This window comes from Phyllostomus hastatus, unplaced genomic scaffold (assembly GCF_019186645.2).
Source record: "Phyllostomus hastatus isolate PE091 unplaced genomic scaffold, TTU_PhHast_1.1 phas_scaffold_182, whole genome shotgun sequence".
NCBI classification, from domain to species: Eukaryota; Metazoa; Chordata; class Mammalia; order Chiroptera; family Phyllostomidae; genus Phyllostomus; species Phyllostomus hastatus.
In genome coordinates this window covers 29,147,495-29,159,318 of record NW_025334013.1, presented here as the reverse complement: position 1 = coordinate 29,159,318, position 11,824 = coordinate 29,147,495, and the positions used below count along the sequence as shown (strand labels likewise).

The following is an 11,824-nucleotide window of genomic DNA, read 5'->3' as shown; positions in this document are numbered from 1 at the left end:
GAGCCCTGGAACTTTTCCCAGGGTCCTAAGCTGGGTGGGCCTGCCACACACAGAAGGTGTGTTGGTTGTGTTAGCGGATTAATGACCAGAGGGCCAGAATGAGGCCTTTCAAGAGCTGAGTGTCAGGAAGAAGTAGGCAACAACTCTGGCAGCCCAGGCCAGGCCGCTGCGACCTGACAGCAGCGGGCAGAGTGATGCCGAGGGAAGGGGTGGGGAGTCACGGCTGGGCGTGCTTCCTGCCCCGGAATCGGGCGGGCGTCCCTCCCTTGCTCCCGCCCTGCGGGCCCATCCCAGTTGAGGCTGGACGGCCCCTCCTGCCTCAGCCGGAGGCCCAATCAGCAGGCGCCCCCCACCCGGCCCGCCCTCTCCCCCTCTGGTGACAGAAAGTCGGCCCAGCAGATGAGGAAGTGGCAGGCAGGCTGGCCCTGGGGACTATTCTCTGGCCCTGCTCCCTTCGAGCCCTCCACTGCTGCCTGCCTGGCCCCCCACTGGTGAGTCTGGACCTCCCCTAGGCAGCCGCTCCACGTGCAGGGCCCCCTGCCGGGCTGGCCCAGCCCAGCCCTGCCCAACCCTGCCCTGCCCAGGCTGTGGGCGAGGCTGCTGCTGGGGAGAGTGGGTGGGAGGTCCCAGCTCTCTGGGGCTGAGCCTCTCCTGCAACCTCCCTCTGGCCGGTGGACCCCATTTATTCCAACCTAGGCCTTCCTCCACCACCTCCTGGTCTTACCCTTGTCCCCTCCCTTTTCTTCCCTCCTCCCTTCTCCTCCCCCTTCCTCTGCCTGTCTCCTTTTCCCTTCCATCCATCTTAAAGGAAGGAAGAAATGGACTGAGTTCCCCCTACCAGGGACACACCCAGATTCTTCTCAGGCTGGGAGAGAGGTCCTTTCCAGCAGCCTTGAGCCGCTCCTGACCTCCAGGGTGCATGCGTGTGTGCCTGTGTGGTGGTTGAGAGAGATAACAAGCTGGCAAGCTCACATGGGTCAGGGAGGAACTGTGTGTTAGAGCACATGCTACGGCTTTTCGGGCAGGCCCTACCACAGAATAGGCAGCCAACACAAATATTACTGTGAATGAATGAATGAATGAATGAATGAATGATGATTGTCATCTGTGAAAAGACATCATACAGATGTCTAGGGCAGGTGTGTGCCTGCATGTGGTGTGAGTGATTTTCTTATTCATCCCCTGCTAAGGGGGCTGTATGAGTTTATGTGTGTGACCACACTTACCTGTGACTCACATATGTGTGAGCTTGAGCATTTGCACGTGGTAATGCAGGACCTATGAGGGAGGATGTGTGAGTATTTTAGGTGTGTTCACTAGTGTGAATGTAGCTGGGAGCAGGTGTGAGTAGGTCTGAGTGTTAGAAACTATGCGTGTCAGAGTCCATGGAGGCTTCTTTGGGTGGTGTGGCAGAGGAGGGCAGTTGTTGCCAGCAGGAGGTGTGTGGGCTCTGTGTGTGCTAACTAACCATTGGTGAGTTCGCCATGGGGTGGGTCGGGGAGAGGCAGGTCTGTGTGAGCGGGTGTGTGTATGGGCGGACTTGGGCCTGATTGTGGTGTGGCGGCTGGGGTTGACATGGAGGTCGAGGGAGCATCTGTGAGATGTATGCCCAGTGAGTGTGTGAGGGGCACGTAGCAAGCCTCAGTGGATGTGTCCGAAGGTGTGTTCTTCACTCAGTACCTGCACAGGTTGTTCTCTGGCTGGGAGGAACCTGGGTGATGGGAGTGCTAGCTCTCAGAGCATCAGCTGCCCGGGCTGCTCGGGGACTGCCTTGCCCCTCTGGGACTGCCTTGGAGCTCCAGGCTCCCCTGGGTCTGGCTTTGGTGTCCCCGTGAACCCTCCCTCCACATTCCTTGGGGCTCTGACGGGGGAGAGGACTTAGCTCATTAGACCCCTCCCTGAGGGAGGGGAAGATTCCTGAGACCTCCCCCACTCCCCCACCTCCTCACATGCCACTGGCATCCCTGCCCCTCCCTGGGAGAGCAGGGTGATTATACCCATTCTGAAGTAGGACAGACTGAGAATTTGTGGCTAGTTTAGAAGATACTGGATGTGTGTTTTTGTCAGTTCTCTTTGGGCCAAGGTTTGGGCTGGGGCTGGAGCTCTAGCAGGTTTGTGGTTCAAAACATAGAACCTTAGCCTATCTGGCTGGTCTGGGGTGGGTGGGTGGGTGGTGAGTCCCGGCTTTACTTGGGTTTCCCAATCCTCGTGGGTCCTGCTCCTCCAGGCACTGACCTGTGGCCTAGACCCACCCTCCACCCCATGTGCAGTGCAGTGGGGTGGGCGGAGGGCGGGGCTGCTGCCAGATCTAGTCAGACAGGTGGAGCTGCCAGGGCAGGAGTCTCAAAGAGCCAGGCTCACAGAGAGGAAGGGCAAGAGGAGAGCACCGGAGAGGAGCCGAGAGGCTGGAGGTGAGAGCCCAGGAGGGCAGAGGAGAGCCCTAGGGAGCAGTATCCCCACAGGGGAGAGGAGGAAGGGGCAGGAGGGACCGGGGAGGTGAGCATCCCAGAAGGGACGAAAGGGACAGGGCGGGCAGGAGGGGCTGGGAGGTGAGAGTCCTCCGGGGGTGAGGAGGGACTCTGGGGAGAGGCGAGTCCTGGAAAGGACAGGAAGGACAGGGAGTGAGAGTCCTGAGGGACAGTCCCAGAAGATGAGCTTCACGAAATGGGCCAGAAGAGGTTGAAGGGGAGGATCCCTGGAGAGAAGAGAGGCCCAGAGCTGGAGAGGTGAGAGGCTTTGGTGAGGAAGGGAGAGGCAGTTCATTCTGGAGATGAGTTCTCTGTTGGTGAGATGTAAGACTTTCTAGAAAGAGATCAAAATTGAGTTTTCTTGTGGAGGAAGATGGGAGGGGAGATCGAGGAGTAAAAATCTCCAGAGAGCAGAGAGTGAAGAGAGGAGAGGAAGGTGTGGAGAGGAAGGGCGGATCAGCCCTTCCCAGGCAGGCAGGATGTGTGGGAAGCAGATGCCCCTGACAGACTGCCTCCTCTTACCCTCAGTCCCCAGCAATTCCTTCCTCTCACTGTTACATCCTTTTTGCAATGAGGCATCGGGTGTTGTCTCGTCTGATGTGTCCTCTCTGTGGGTCAGGGGTGGGATGGGGGGACACGGTCAGCCCTGGCTGACACCCCCCTTCCATACCTCCCCAGAGTCATTAGACAGGATGGAGGCGGTTGTGAACTTGTACCAGCAGATGATGAAGCTTGCAGGTAAGATGCTGTCCACCTCTTCTTCCTCCCTCCTGCCCTGAGGTCCCTGGATCTAGGGCTTTCTCCTAATGGAAAGTCCCTATGAACCCCTGTGACCCTTTGTGACGTGACCTCATATCTGTACACCTGGTGGGGACCCTTTGAACCCTGTGGCACTTCCTGACTCCTTTGTCCCTTCCTGGTTCCTTTAATTCTTATTCGCAGATCCCCGGATTCAGGACTACCCTTTGATGGGGTCCCCCTTGCTAATGACCTCCATTCTCCTGACTTATGTGTACTTCGTTCTCTCACTTGGGCCTCGAATCATGGCCAACCGGAAGCCCTTCCAGCTGCGTGGCTTCATGGTTGTCTACAACTTCTCACTGGTGGCACTCTCCCTCTACATTGTATATGAGGTGGGCCCCTGGGACGCCTAGGTTTTCATTCCTGTAGACAGGATAAGGGGCGGGCCTTAGAGCCAGAGCACAGCATCACCTGTCCAGAGAGGCTCAGATCCATTTCTTCAACTAGAAACCGGGAGGGACTGGGGAGGGAATGCTGGTGGTCTAATCCACACCCCATCCTAGTTCCTGATGTCTGGCTGGCTGCAAAGCTACACCTGGCGCTGTGACCCTGTGGACTATTCCAACAGCCCGGAGGCGCTGAGAGTAAGTAGGAGTGGGGACTAGGCCATAAGCAGCCTGGGGATAGGAGCAATTTGGGTGTGACCTGTACTCATTGGCCAGTTTGGGGAGGCTCTAGTAGTGTGGGGGTTCTGAGACAGTCCTGACTTCTTGCAGATGGTTCGAGTGGCCTGGCTCTTCCTCTTCTCCAAGTTCATTGAGCTGATGGACACGGTGAGAATATATGAAATGTGAGAACTTGGGGTCGGGGAAGGAGAGGGCCTGATTCTGAAACTCCTTTCCCTACTCTTCTCTCAGGTGATCTTTATTCTCCGGAAAAAAGATGGACAGGTGACCTTCCTACATGTCTTCCACCACTCAGTGCTTCCCTGGAGCTGGTGGTGGGGAATAAATATTGCTCCAGGTGAGTGGTGCAGGCCCCTGGGGGAAGAGAGGTAGGCACAGGGGATCAGAAGCCTCTCCCTCCTGACCCTGTTCACGTCCATTTGCAGGAGGAATGGGCTCTTTCCACGCCATGGTAAACTCCTCTGTGCATGTCATCATGTACCTGTACTATGGATTATCTGCCCTTGGCCCTGTAGCCCAGCCCTACCTTTGGTGGAAAAAGCACATGACAGCCATCCAGCTGGTAAGGGGCCTGCACCTGGCCTATAACCATTCACCCAGCATTCCTAGTCTGGGTCCTTCCTTTATCCATCCTCTCACCTTTGACCCTATCCCCCCACTCAAAGTTCCATCTCTTTCTCTACTCCTTTTCCCTCCAGTCCTTTCAGTATTCCCTCTGACCCTTGCCTTTCTCTATCCTAGATCCAGTTTGTCCTGGTCTCGCTGCACATCTCCCAGTACTACTTCATGTCCAGCTGTAACTACCAATACCCCGTCATTATTCACCTCATCTGGATGTACGGCACCATCTTCTTTGTGCTATTCTCCAATTTCTGGTATCAGTCTTACACCAAAGGCAAGCGGCTACCCCGTGCAGTTCAGCAAAATGGAGCTCCAGGTACTGCCAAAGTGAAGGCCAACTGAAAAACACGCTCTGGCAAGGTGCCCACCTAAGTGCCTCAGGACTGCACCTTGGGCAGCATCCGTCACTGTCCTTCCCACCTACACCTGTGACCAGGGCTTATGTGGTCAAGACTGAGCAGGGGACAAGCCTTCCCCTCCCCACAGCTGGTACACAAGGACCACAGCTTCTGTTCCTCACCCACTTCTCCCAGCCAGCCCCAGGACGTGGCCTCATTGCCCTCTGCCACTCCAGAGCTGGGCGCTGAAAGGGCTGGACGCTTACTTCCCCCTCCCGGCCTTAAACTTGGGAGAGGAACACTCAGGGCTGGCCCCCACCAGGGTCTCGTGGCCTTTTTCCTCACACTGAAGAGGTCAGCAATAATCTGTCACTGTGGACCCAGGCTCCCTCCTTTTGCTCCCCACAGGTCAGAGTGGGTGGGAGGCCTGGGAGTACAGCCTGTGGAGGCTGCTCATTCACTTACGTCTTCATTAAAAGTGACAGAGGAAACCACTGAGGCTGTGTGTGTGTGTAAATGGAGGAGGTGAGGTACAAAGCCTGCTAGCCCGGTCTACAAACAGGAAGGATGGTCAAGACTCCCACAGAATGGACATTCGTAGCTCTCAAACACAGGAGAGGGAAAGCCACTGGGGCAGTGGTCATGCAACGTGAAGAGAGGGATACATGACTTTATTAGAAAAATTAAAAAAAAAAACCCACAAAAAACTAAAGCGATGAGTTGGTCCTCAACGGATGCCTTGATGGATGAGGCTGCTTTTGGCTGCACTAGCCTTCTCCCGCTCCCGCCGCCGTGCAGGGTCCAACTCAAAGCAGCGCCACAGCCGCAGGGTCTCATCTGCTGCTGCTGATGCCACCGTGGCTCCATCTGGACTCATGGTCAGACTTAGGACCCGGGCTGTGTGACCTGGGCATGAAGAGGGGAAAAGTGAGAGCCACACATAAATGTAGGCATACTACAGCTCTCCAATTTTGAGGGCAACCTACCTTTTTTTTAGTAACAGCTTTATTGACATTATTAATTTACATTCCATAAAATTTATTCTTTTACAGTGTATAATTCATTGGTTTTCAGTATAGTCACCAAGTTGTGCAATTATCACAACTATAATTCCAGAACATTTTCATCACTCCATAAAGTCACTCATTACCTTTCCCCTCCAGCCCCTGGCAACCATTAATCTGTTTTATTTTTCTGCATTGCCTCTTCTGAACATTTCATATAAATCATCATACAATATGTAGTCTTTTGTGTCTGGCTTCTGTCGTTCAGCACCTACCTTTGAGCTCAGCCACTTTGGCCATGGTCGGGTACTTCCAAATAACCAGCTGGTTCTGGGCAAAGCCATGGCCTGAGATGAGTTCTTTGTAGTGGGAAGACCAGAGGATGGAGCACACCTGTGGAGAGAGGAATAATGTGGGCACGACACGAGTCAACGCTACTTGAATCAGAACTAAGTCCATTCCAGTGTTAGGCACCCTGCCATGTGCTACCAATTGCTAGTAAAAGCCTTTTGAGAGTTACAATCAATATTCATCTTACAGATGTGGAATCAAGCAGAAGAGAGTTCAGTAAGTTGCCTAAGATCTCATGCAAGTTAAGTTAGTAAGTGCAGAGCCAGGATCTGAACTCTGGCTTGAAAACCCAAATCTATAAAAAAGGTGGTGGGGGAAGAGCGGGGGAAATGGAAGAAGCTGCAGTTGTTGCAGGGAGACTCACCAGGCAAAGGCCTCAAATTCTAATGGATTTGGGTTATACACTGTAGGTGAGGGGGAGCTGCTGCAGGGTTTAAGGAGGGTAGTAGTGTACCACCCAGACAGCAGTACAGAGGAAGACTGGAGGGGCTGAGAAGGCTGAGACCAGCGCACTGGGCCTCTGCTGGGAAGAAGGATGTGACTGAGGGAAGGGAACACACGTACATAATACTCTGAGGGGAAACTGGAATGTTGGTGACTAGGTGAGGAGGATAAAAGATCCTAGAAGGTTTTTCAAATTTCCGAGTAGTTTCTGTCCTCTCAAAGAATATAAGAGGAGGAGGAGGAGAAGGGACACACTTTAGGGAAGCAAAGGGAAGTAACAAGTTTAATTTGGGACATTAGGGCGGTGCCACCTATAGAACATGGGGTGGGAGATAAGCCACAGAGTGTTGGAACTATGGGAGTATTGGAGCTCCTGAGTGAGAGCTGACTCAGAAGTTTGGAAATCATCAGGGTACAGACTTGGCGAAACCATTGAAGGGGACATGGTTGCCCAGGAAGACTATCAAGAGTAAGAACACATCTGGGAGAGGCTAGAGTAGGTAAAAGACTACCTGGGAGTGGGCATCCACAGCATTCAGACATGCCCCAGAGCAGACGTTCCAGATGCGAATGTGTCGATCACTGGTGCCCCCTCCAGTTGCCAGGATACTGGACTGCCAGGGACACCAAGCTACAGCCTAGATGGGATAAAGGTGGGGTCAGCAGTTTACCAGACAAGGAGCTATAAGGGTGCCAGATTAACCCAATCCAATCCCAGCATCCCATTTCCCTGAAATATTCCCCAGGTTCCAGGTGAGGGTCTGCAGAGGCCCCAGCTCGGCCCCATTCTCACCTTGACAGCCCCTTGATGCTGTGTGAACGTCTGCAAGGGGACCCAGCCCCCCTCTCCAGGAGCACTAGGCCACACATTGACCAAGTTATCGTTGCCACCACTGGCCAGATGTCGTCCATCTGGGGCCCAGCGCAGCCCACACACTTCCTGGCTGTGACCACTCAGTGTGGCCACATGGTGTTCTGCTACCCGCACATCATGGTGGTGGATGTGGCCAGAGCGTGAGCCACTGTAGGAAGGAAGAAGGGAATCAGGTTCTGTGGCACTGCCAAATGCCACCAGAGCTGCTCCACTTCAGAGGTGTAGTCTGGGAAGACAGGGCAAAAATCATTGCCTGTTTTTGCAACTAACTAGCGAAAACCACTGACCTGGACAGGATATAGCTATTCCAACTTAGGGAGCCCACTCGGGCGGAATGACTGGTCATGTTCCGAAGCCGCTTTTGCTGTTGCACATCCCATAGCTAGAGAGAAAACCACTATGATCAGAGATGGGGCCTTAGCATTAACACCCTCTCGCTGGGCAAGCTCCCAGGGTCTGGGGAACAAAAGAGCTGCGGCACAGGGACAAGTCTCACCTGCACCTCAGCATTGCTGGTGCCCACAGCCAGGTAGTTGCCCTCTTTGATCCAGGACACAGAAGACACGTAGTCCCCAGGCTGCTCCATCTGCAGCAGCTGCAGGATGTCACCTGAGCTAGCACTCCACAAGTACACACTGTTGTCCAATGCCACAGCCAGCACATTCCCAGAGCTCCAGTCCACCAGGTTCAGGTCTGCCAGAGGAGCAAAGAGAAGAACATAAGCTTCCTTGTCTGTCTGGTCCCCAGAGCCTCTTTCTGTGGCCACCCATCAAGGAACAGGCTGCACTTACAATAGTCATTACGGATTTCAGGGGCATCCAGGATCCGGTCTGGTAGGGAAGGAATGTAACGGCAGGTCTTCCTGCTGGAGCCAGGCGTGGCCTTCTGGCTATACAGTACTTTCAGTCTATTCTGGTAACCTACGGCAAGGGAGTAAGTCTAGACACCGGGAGAACTGACATTTCTTCTGCCCCTAGCCTGGAAGGCCAGACAAGCACTTCCCTCCCCTCAGTCTTAGGTGTGAAAAGTAGATAGGCATCTCCCCTCAGCCCCGAGGGATGGGCTGACACCTCCCTCCAAAAACCATGAATTTCAGGTCTTACCCTCTGGAACTTTTTGTGGTTTTCCACTGAGCCGAAGGATCTTGGCTTCCTCCACATCAAAACCGTTCAGGTTCAAAGCCCAGGCTTTCTGATGTTCCTAACACAGAGGGTGGTGGTGAGACAGGATGCCATAATGCAAAGTACACAGACAGGTCTTCTAGGACACATACCTTCTTGGTGGGCGTCTGGCTGTTTTCCGAGTGGTTCTCCTTGCTCAGGAGGAAGCTGGCAACCTCCATCTGAGAAGCACTGCGATGGGGGATATAGCGGTCACCACCAGGTTTGCTGGGAGTGGTCTGAACCTTGGAGCTGGATTTGCCTGGGGCGGGAAGAGGGAAGCCAAAGTTTCACCAGGCTCCCGAGAACGGACACATAGGCTACTCTCTCTCTCCCTCCTCGTGTCCCGCCGCACCCTACTCACCAGGAGTTCGGCCAGGGGTCCTGCCGGCGCTATGGGATCGATTGGCGGCCCGCATGGGTGAGGGGGCCGGCCCCCCGGTTTCCTTAGCTTTGCGCTGCCAGCGCGCAGGGGGTGCATTGGGGATGGGTGTGTCGAGCTGCAGCAGCGAGTGCAAGTCACTATCGAACACGAACTGCGCCATGACAGCGAAGCGTCTAGAGGGGGAGGGGTCCTTGGAGTGGGTGCGGACGAGCCCTGGAGAAAGACAGGCGACCGTGGTCTGGGAAGGCCGGCCACACAGCCAAGGTCACCCCGCCTGCGGCCCCACTTTGGCTGGGCACAGCCACCTTTCACCGTCAGCTCAGAGACAGTTACGGTATAGGACCGACTTCAGAAGTGCGGGACTACACTACTTAAAGTCTCCGCTCCGAGCATTCATTGGCTCCTTCAAAACCCAACCGTCGCAACCGTCGCCTTCTCCCATTGGCCTCTATGGCACTGGGGGCGGGTCTTCCGGGGCAAGTCAGATCTCACGAGAGTCCAGCTATGTAGTGTGATTTGAAGGGTGAGAGACAAACTTAAGGTAGGTCCCTGAGAACGTGTCTGAAAGCCAGAAGGGAGGAGCCGGGAGCGCCTGGGGGCGGGGCTTGCGCCGCCTCCGCCTTCCCAGTTCGCTTCCATTCATTCCTCAGATTCCTCTCACCCGCCCTTCATATTTAAAAACTGCAAGTGGATTGTATTCTATTTATGATATCGAAGTGCAGAACTCCGTGGAGCGATCTAAAGCATTTGAGCCGTTTAGAGAAGGGAAAGACAGCGGGCGGCCTGTGGGCCGCCGGACAAGGGTAGGACGGGGGAAATGATTGAGAAACTTAGAGAGGCCAGAACTAGTTAGGGTGCATCTCCTGTTTGTTTCGTGCCTGTGGGAACACTGCTAGGAAAGAAGTAGTACATGTGTTTGTTTTTTAAAATTGTTCTGTTTGTTGTTTTACAAGCAGGGAAAATGAGGCTGAAATAGGGGTGAATTCCTTATATTCGAGAAAAAGGATCAGGATGCAGACCTACCAATCTGGAAGATAAGGCTGGACTGCCCTGAGGGAGACAGTGCGGCTTACCCTTCTGGGGCTTTCGAGGTGTCAGGAATTTTAGAGATCCACTAGTCTGATCTGTCGGGGTGCACCCTCCGCCTCCTGGCAACATCCCCCTATTTTACAGGTAAAGCATTGGAGAAGGGGAAGGGATTTGCCCAAGATCACACAAATTGGTGGGAATCCAGGTCTGAAACCCATTCAACCCAGTGCTCTAATATTGACGTGAATGAACTGTATGAAGCAGCAATAAAAAATAACAATAATGGGTACCATTTATTGGCCACCTGCTAACTATTGTGTATAAACAGTTTACATACATTATCGAGTTTAATCTTTATCCCCATAAGGCAGATACTCTATTATCCCCTTTTCTAGAAAAAGAAACTGGCTCAGAAAAAGGTTAGAAACTTGCCCAAAGGCACACAGCCAATAATAGTAGCGGAGCGAACTCTGATGACAGAGAAAAATCTGGGGCTCTTAGGCCAAATTTAATGTTGTTATTATCTTTGATTTTGAAGTATTTATGTTCTCTGTTTTCATTTACCTCGGAAAACAAGGAGTTGGATGCCCTGGGTTTGTAAATGGGGAGTCCCATTTACTCAGAAAATATAGTCTAGAGTCAGGCTTGTCCCAGCCTTAAATGTTAAGCTAAGGAGTTTGGACTTGATCTGCTAGGCATTGTGGAATTAGTGCAAGTTTCTGTGTAGGGTTGGGCTGAACAAAACACATCTGAGGGCAGGACACAGCTAGCAGTTTCCAGCTTCTGGAGTAGGGTTAAATGCAGAGAAAAAGGAGGATAGAGTAAATAAGAGTACAACCGCAGGGAATTCATATTTTAAAATAAAGGAATGAAAGTAGCCAGATTATACTGACATGGACCTTGAAGTGGGAGAATTCTGATATGATGCAAAATAGTTAAGTAGAGTGATGTCAGATTTGGCCATTGAGAAATCAAGCAATCATCAGTGACCTTGGAGAGAGTGGAATCAGGAGAGTGGATGCTAGGGTTCCATTCGGAAGGTTTGTAGAAAGAAGGGTGGGGAGAATGTGGAGGCAGCAGGCACTGGCTCCTTGTGTGAGAAATCTGAAAGTGACCAAGGGGCAGTGCATGGGAGCTTGAGGGAATACTAGCATCGAGAGGCCTATGTCTATTTGAAGGTGAAGGCAAAAGAGTCAGGGGAGGTGAAAGAGGATGGAACAAGAGAACCAGGAAGAAATGGGATAGAGACAGGGAGCTTTACCTGTCTAGGAACGAAAGATCACTTCCTCTGAGGCAGAGGGAAGGAGAACAAGGCGTTTGAGGTGGATAATAAGAGGCTGAGCAGCTGGTTAGATGGAGGAACTCCCACCTGAAGGACTGGAATCTAGGGAAGCAAACGGTGTGGAAGGAAAAAATACAGGTGATATTCAGGGGGTGGCAAAACTCAGTTGGGATAATAATAGAAGAATATCTCAGTAAACACTGAGTAGTCACTATGTGCTTGGCATTGTGTTAACACTTTTAATCCTCACATTGGAAGAAATAGTGGAAGAGAAAGAAATCAGGTTCTGAAACGTTGAAGATTTAGAGGTGAGGAGTGACATTAATAGAAAAATCAATCTGGAGGCAACATACAGGTTGAGAGTGGAGAGATTCAAAGAGAGGCTAGAGGAGAGATATTAATCCGAAGGCTGTAGGTCAGTGGAGATAGAGAAGAGGAGAC

At 52.7% G+C, this 11,824-nt stretch overlaps 2 protein-coding genes across 2 annotated transcripts; one reads left to right on the top strand and one right to left on the bottom strand.

Annotated features, from left to right (window-relative positions):
• The first annotated feature begins 343 nt into the window (after positions 1–343).
• On the top strand, positions 344–5,349 carry ELOVL1 (ELOVL fatty acid elongase 1). The gene is made up of 8 exons (XM_045859174.1): positions 344–491; positions 3,147–3,206; positions 3,411–3,601; positions 3,773–3,853; positions 3,986–4,042; positions 4,127–4,232; positions 4,321–4,457; positions 4,637–5,349. The coding sequence occupies exons 2-8, from the start codon at positions 3,161–3,163 to the stop codon at positions 4,856–4,858; spliced, it is 840 nt and encodes a 279-aa protein (XP_045715130.1). The 5' UTR covers positions 344–491; positions 3,147–3,160; the 3' UTR covers positions 4,859–5,349.
• A 155-nt stretch (positions 5,350–5,504) lies between these two features.
• Positions 5,505–9,407, bottom strand: CDC20 (cell division cycle 20). The gene is made up of 11 exons (XM_045859173.1): positions 9,378–9,407; positions 9,052–9,285; positions 8,801–8,949; positions 8,631–8,727; positions 8,319–8,447; positions 8,024–8,220; positions 7,815–7,909; positions 7,447–7,675; positions 7,166–7,291; positions 6,134–6,251; positions 5,505–5,760 (listed from the first exon to the last, which is right to left on the bottom strand). Exons 2-11 carry the CDS (start codon positions 9,230–9,232, stop codon positions 5,582–5,584), a joined length of 1,500 nt encoding a protein of 499 aa, XP_045715129.1. The 5' UTR covers positions 9,233–9,285; positions 9,378–9,407; the 3' UTR covers positions 5,505–5,581.
• Positions 9,408–11,824: the final 2,417 nt, after the last annotated feature.

What these genes read in the sequence shown, in the direction of transcription:
- ELOVL1 (XM_045859174.1), top strand. Translation starts at nt 3,161, where the DNA reads ATGGAGGCGGTTGTGAACTTGTACCAGCAGATGATGAAGCTTGCAG. An exon ending in CCCTCTACATTGTATATGAG is followed by an intron (nt 3,602 to 3,772) that starts GTGGGCCCCTGG and finishes ACCCCATCCTAG; the next exon opens with TTCCTGATGTCTGGCTGGCT. An exon ending in TCATTGAGCTGATGGACACG is followed by an intron (nt 4,043 to 4,126) that starts GTGAGAATATAT and finishes CTCTTCTCTCAG; the next exon opens with GTGATCTTTATTCTCCGGAA.
- CDC20 (XM_045859173.1), bottom strand. Translation starts at nt 9,232, where the DNA reads ATGGCGCAGTTCGTGTTCGATAGTGACTTGCACTCGCTGCTGCAGCTC. An exon ending in ACCACAAAAAGTTCCAGAGG is followed by an intron (nt 8,448 to 8,630) that starts GTAAGACCTGAA and finishes CCCTTGCCGTAG; the next exon opens with GTTACCAGAATAGACTGAAA. An exon ending in AGCATCAAGGGGCTGTCAAG is followed by an intron (nt 7,292 to 7,446) that starts GTGAGAATGGGG and finishes TATCCCATCTAG; the next exon opens with GCTGTAGCTTGGTGTCCCTG.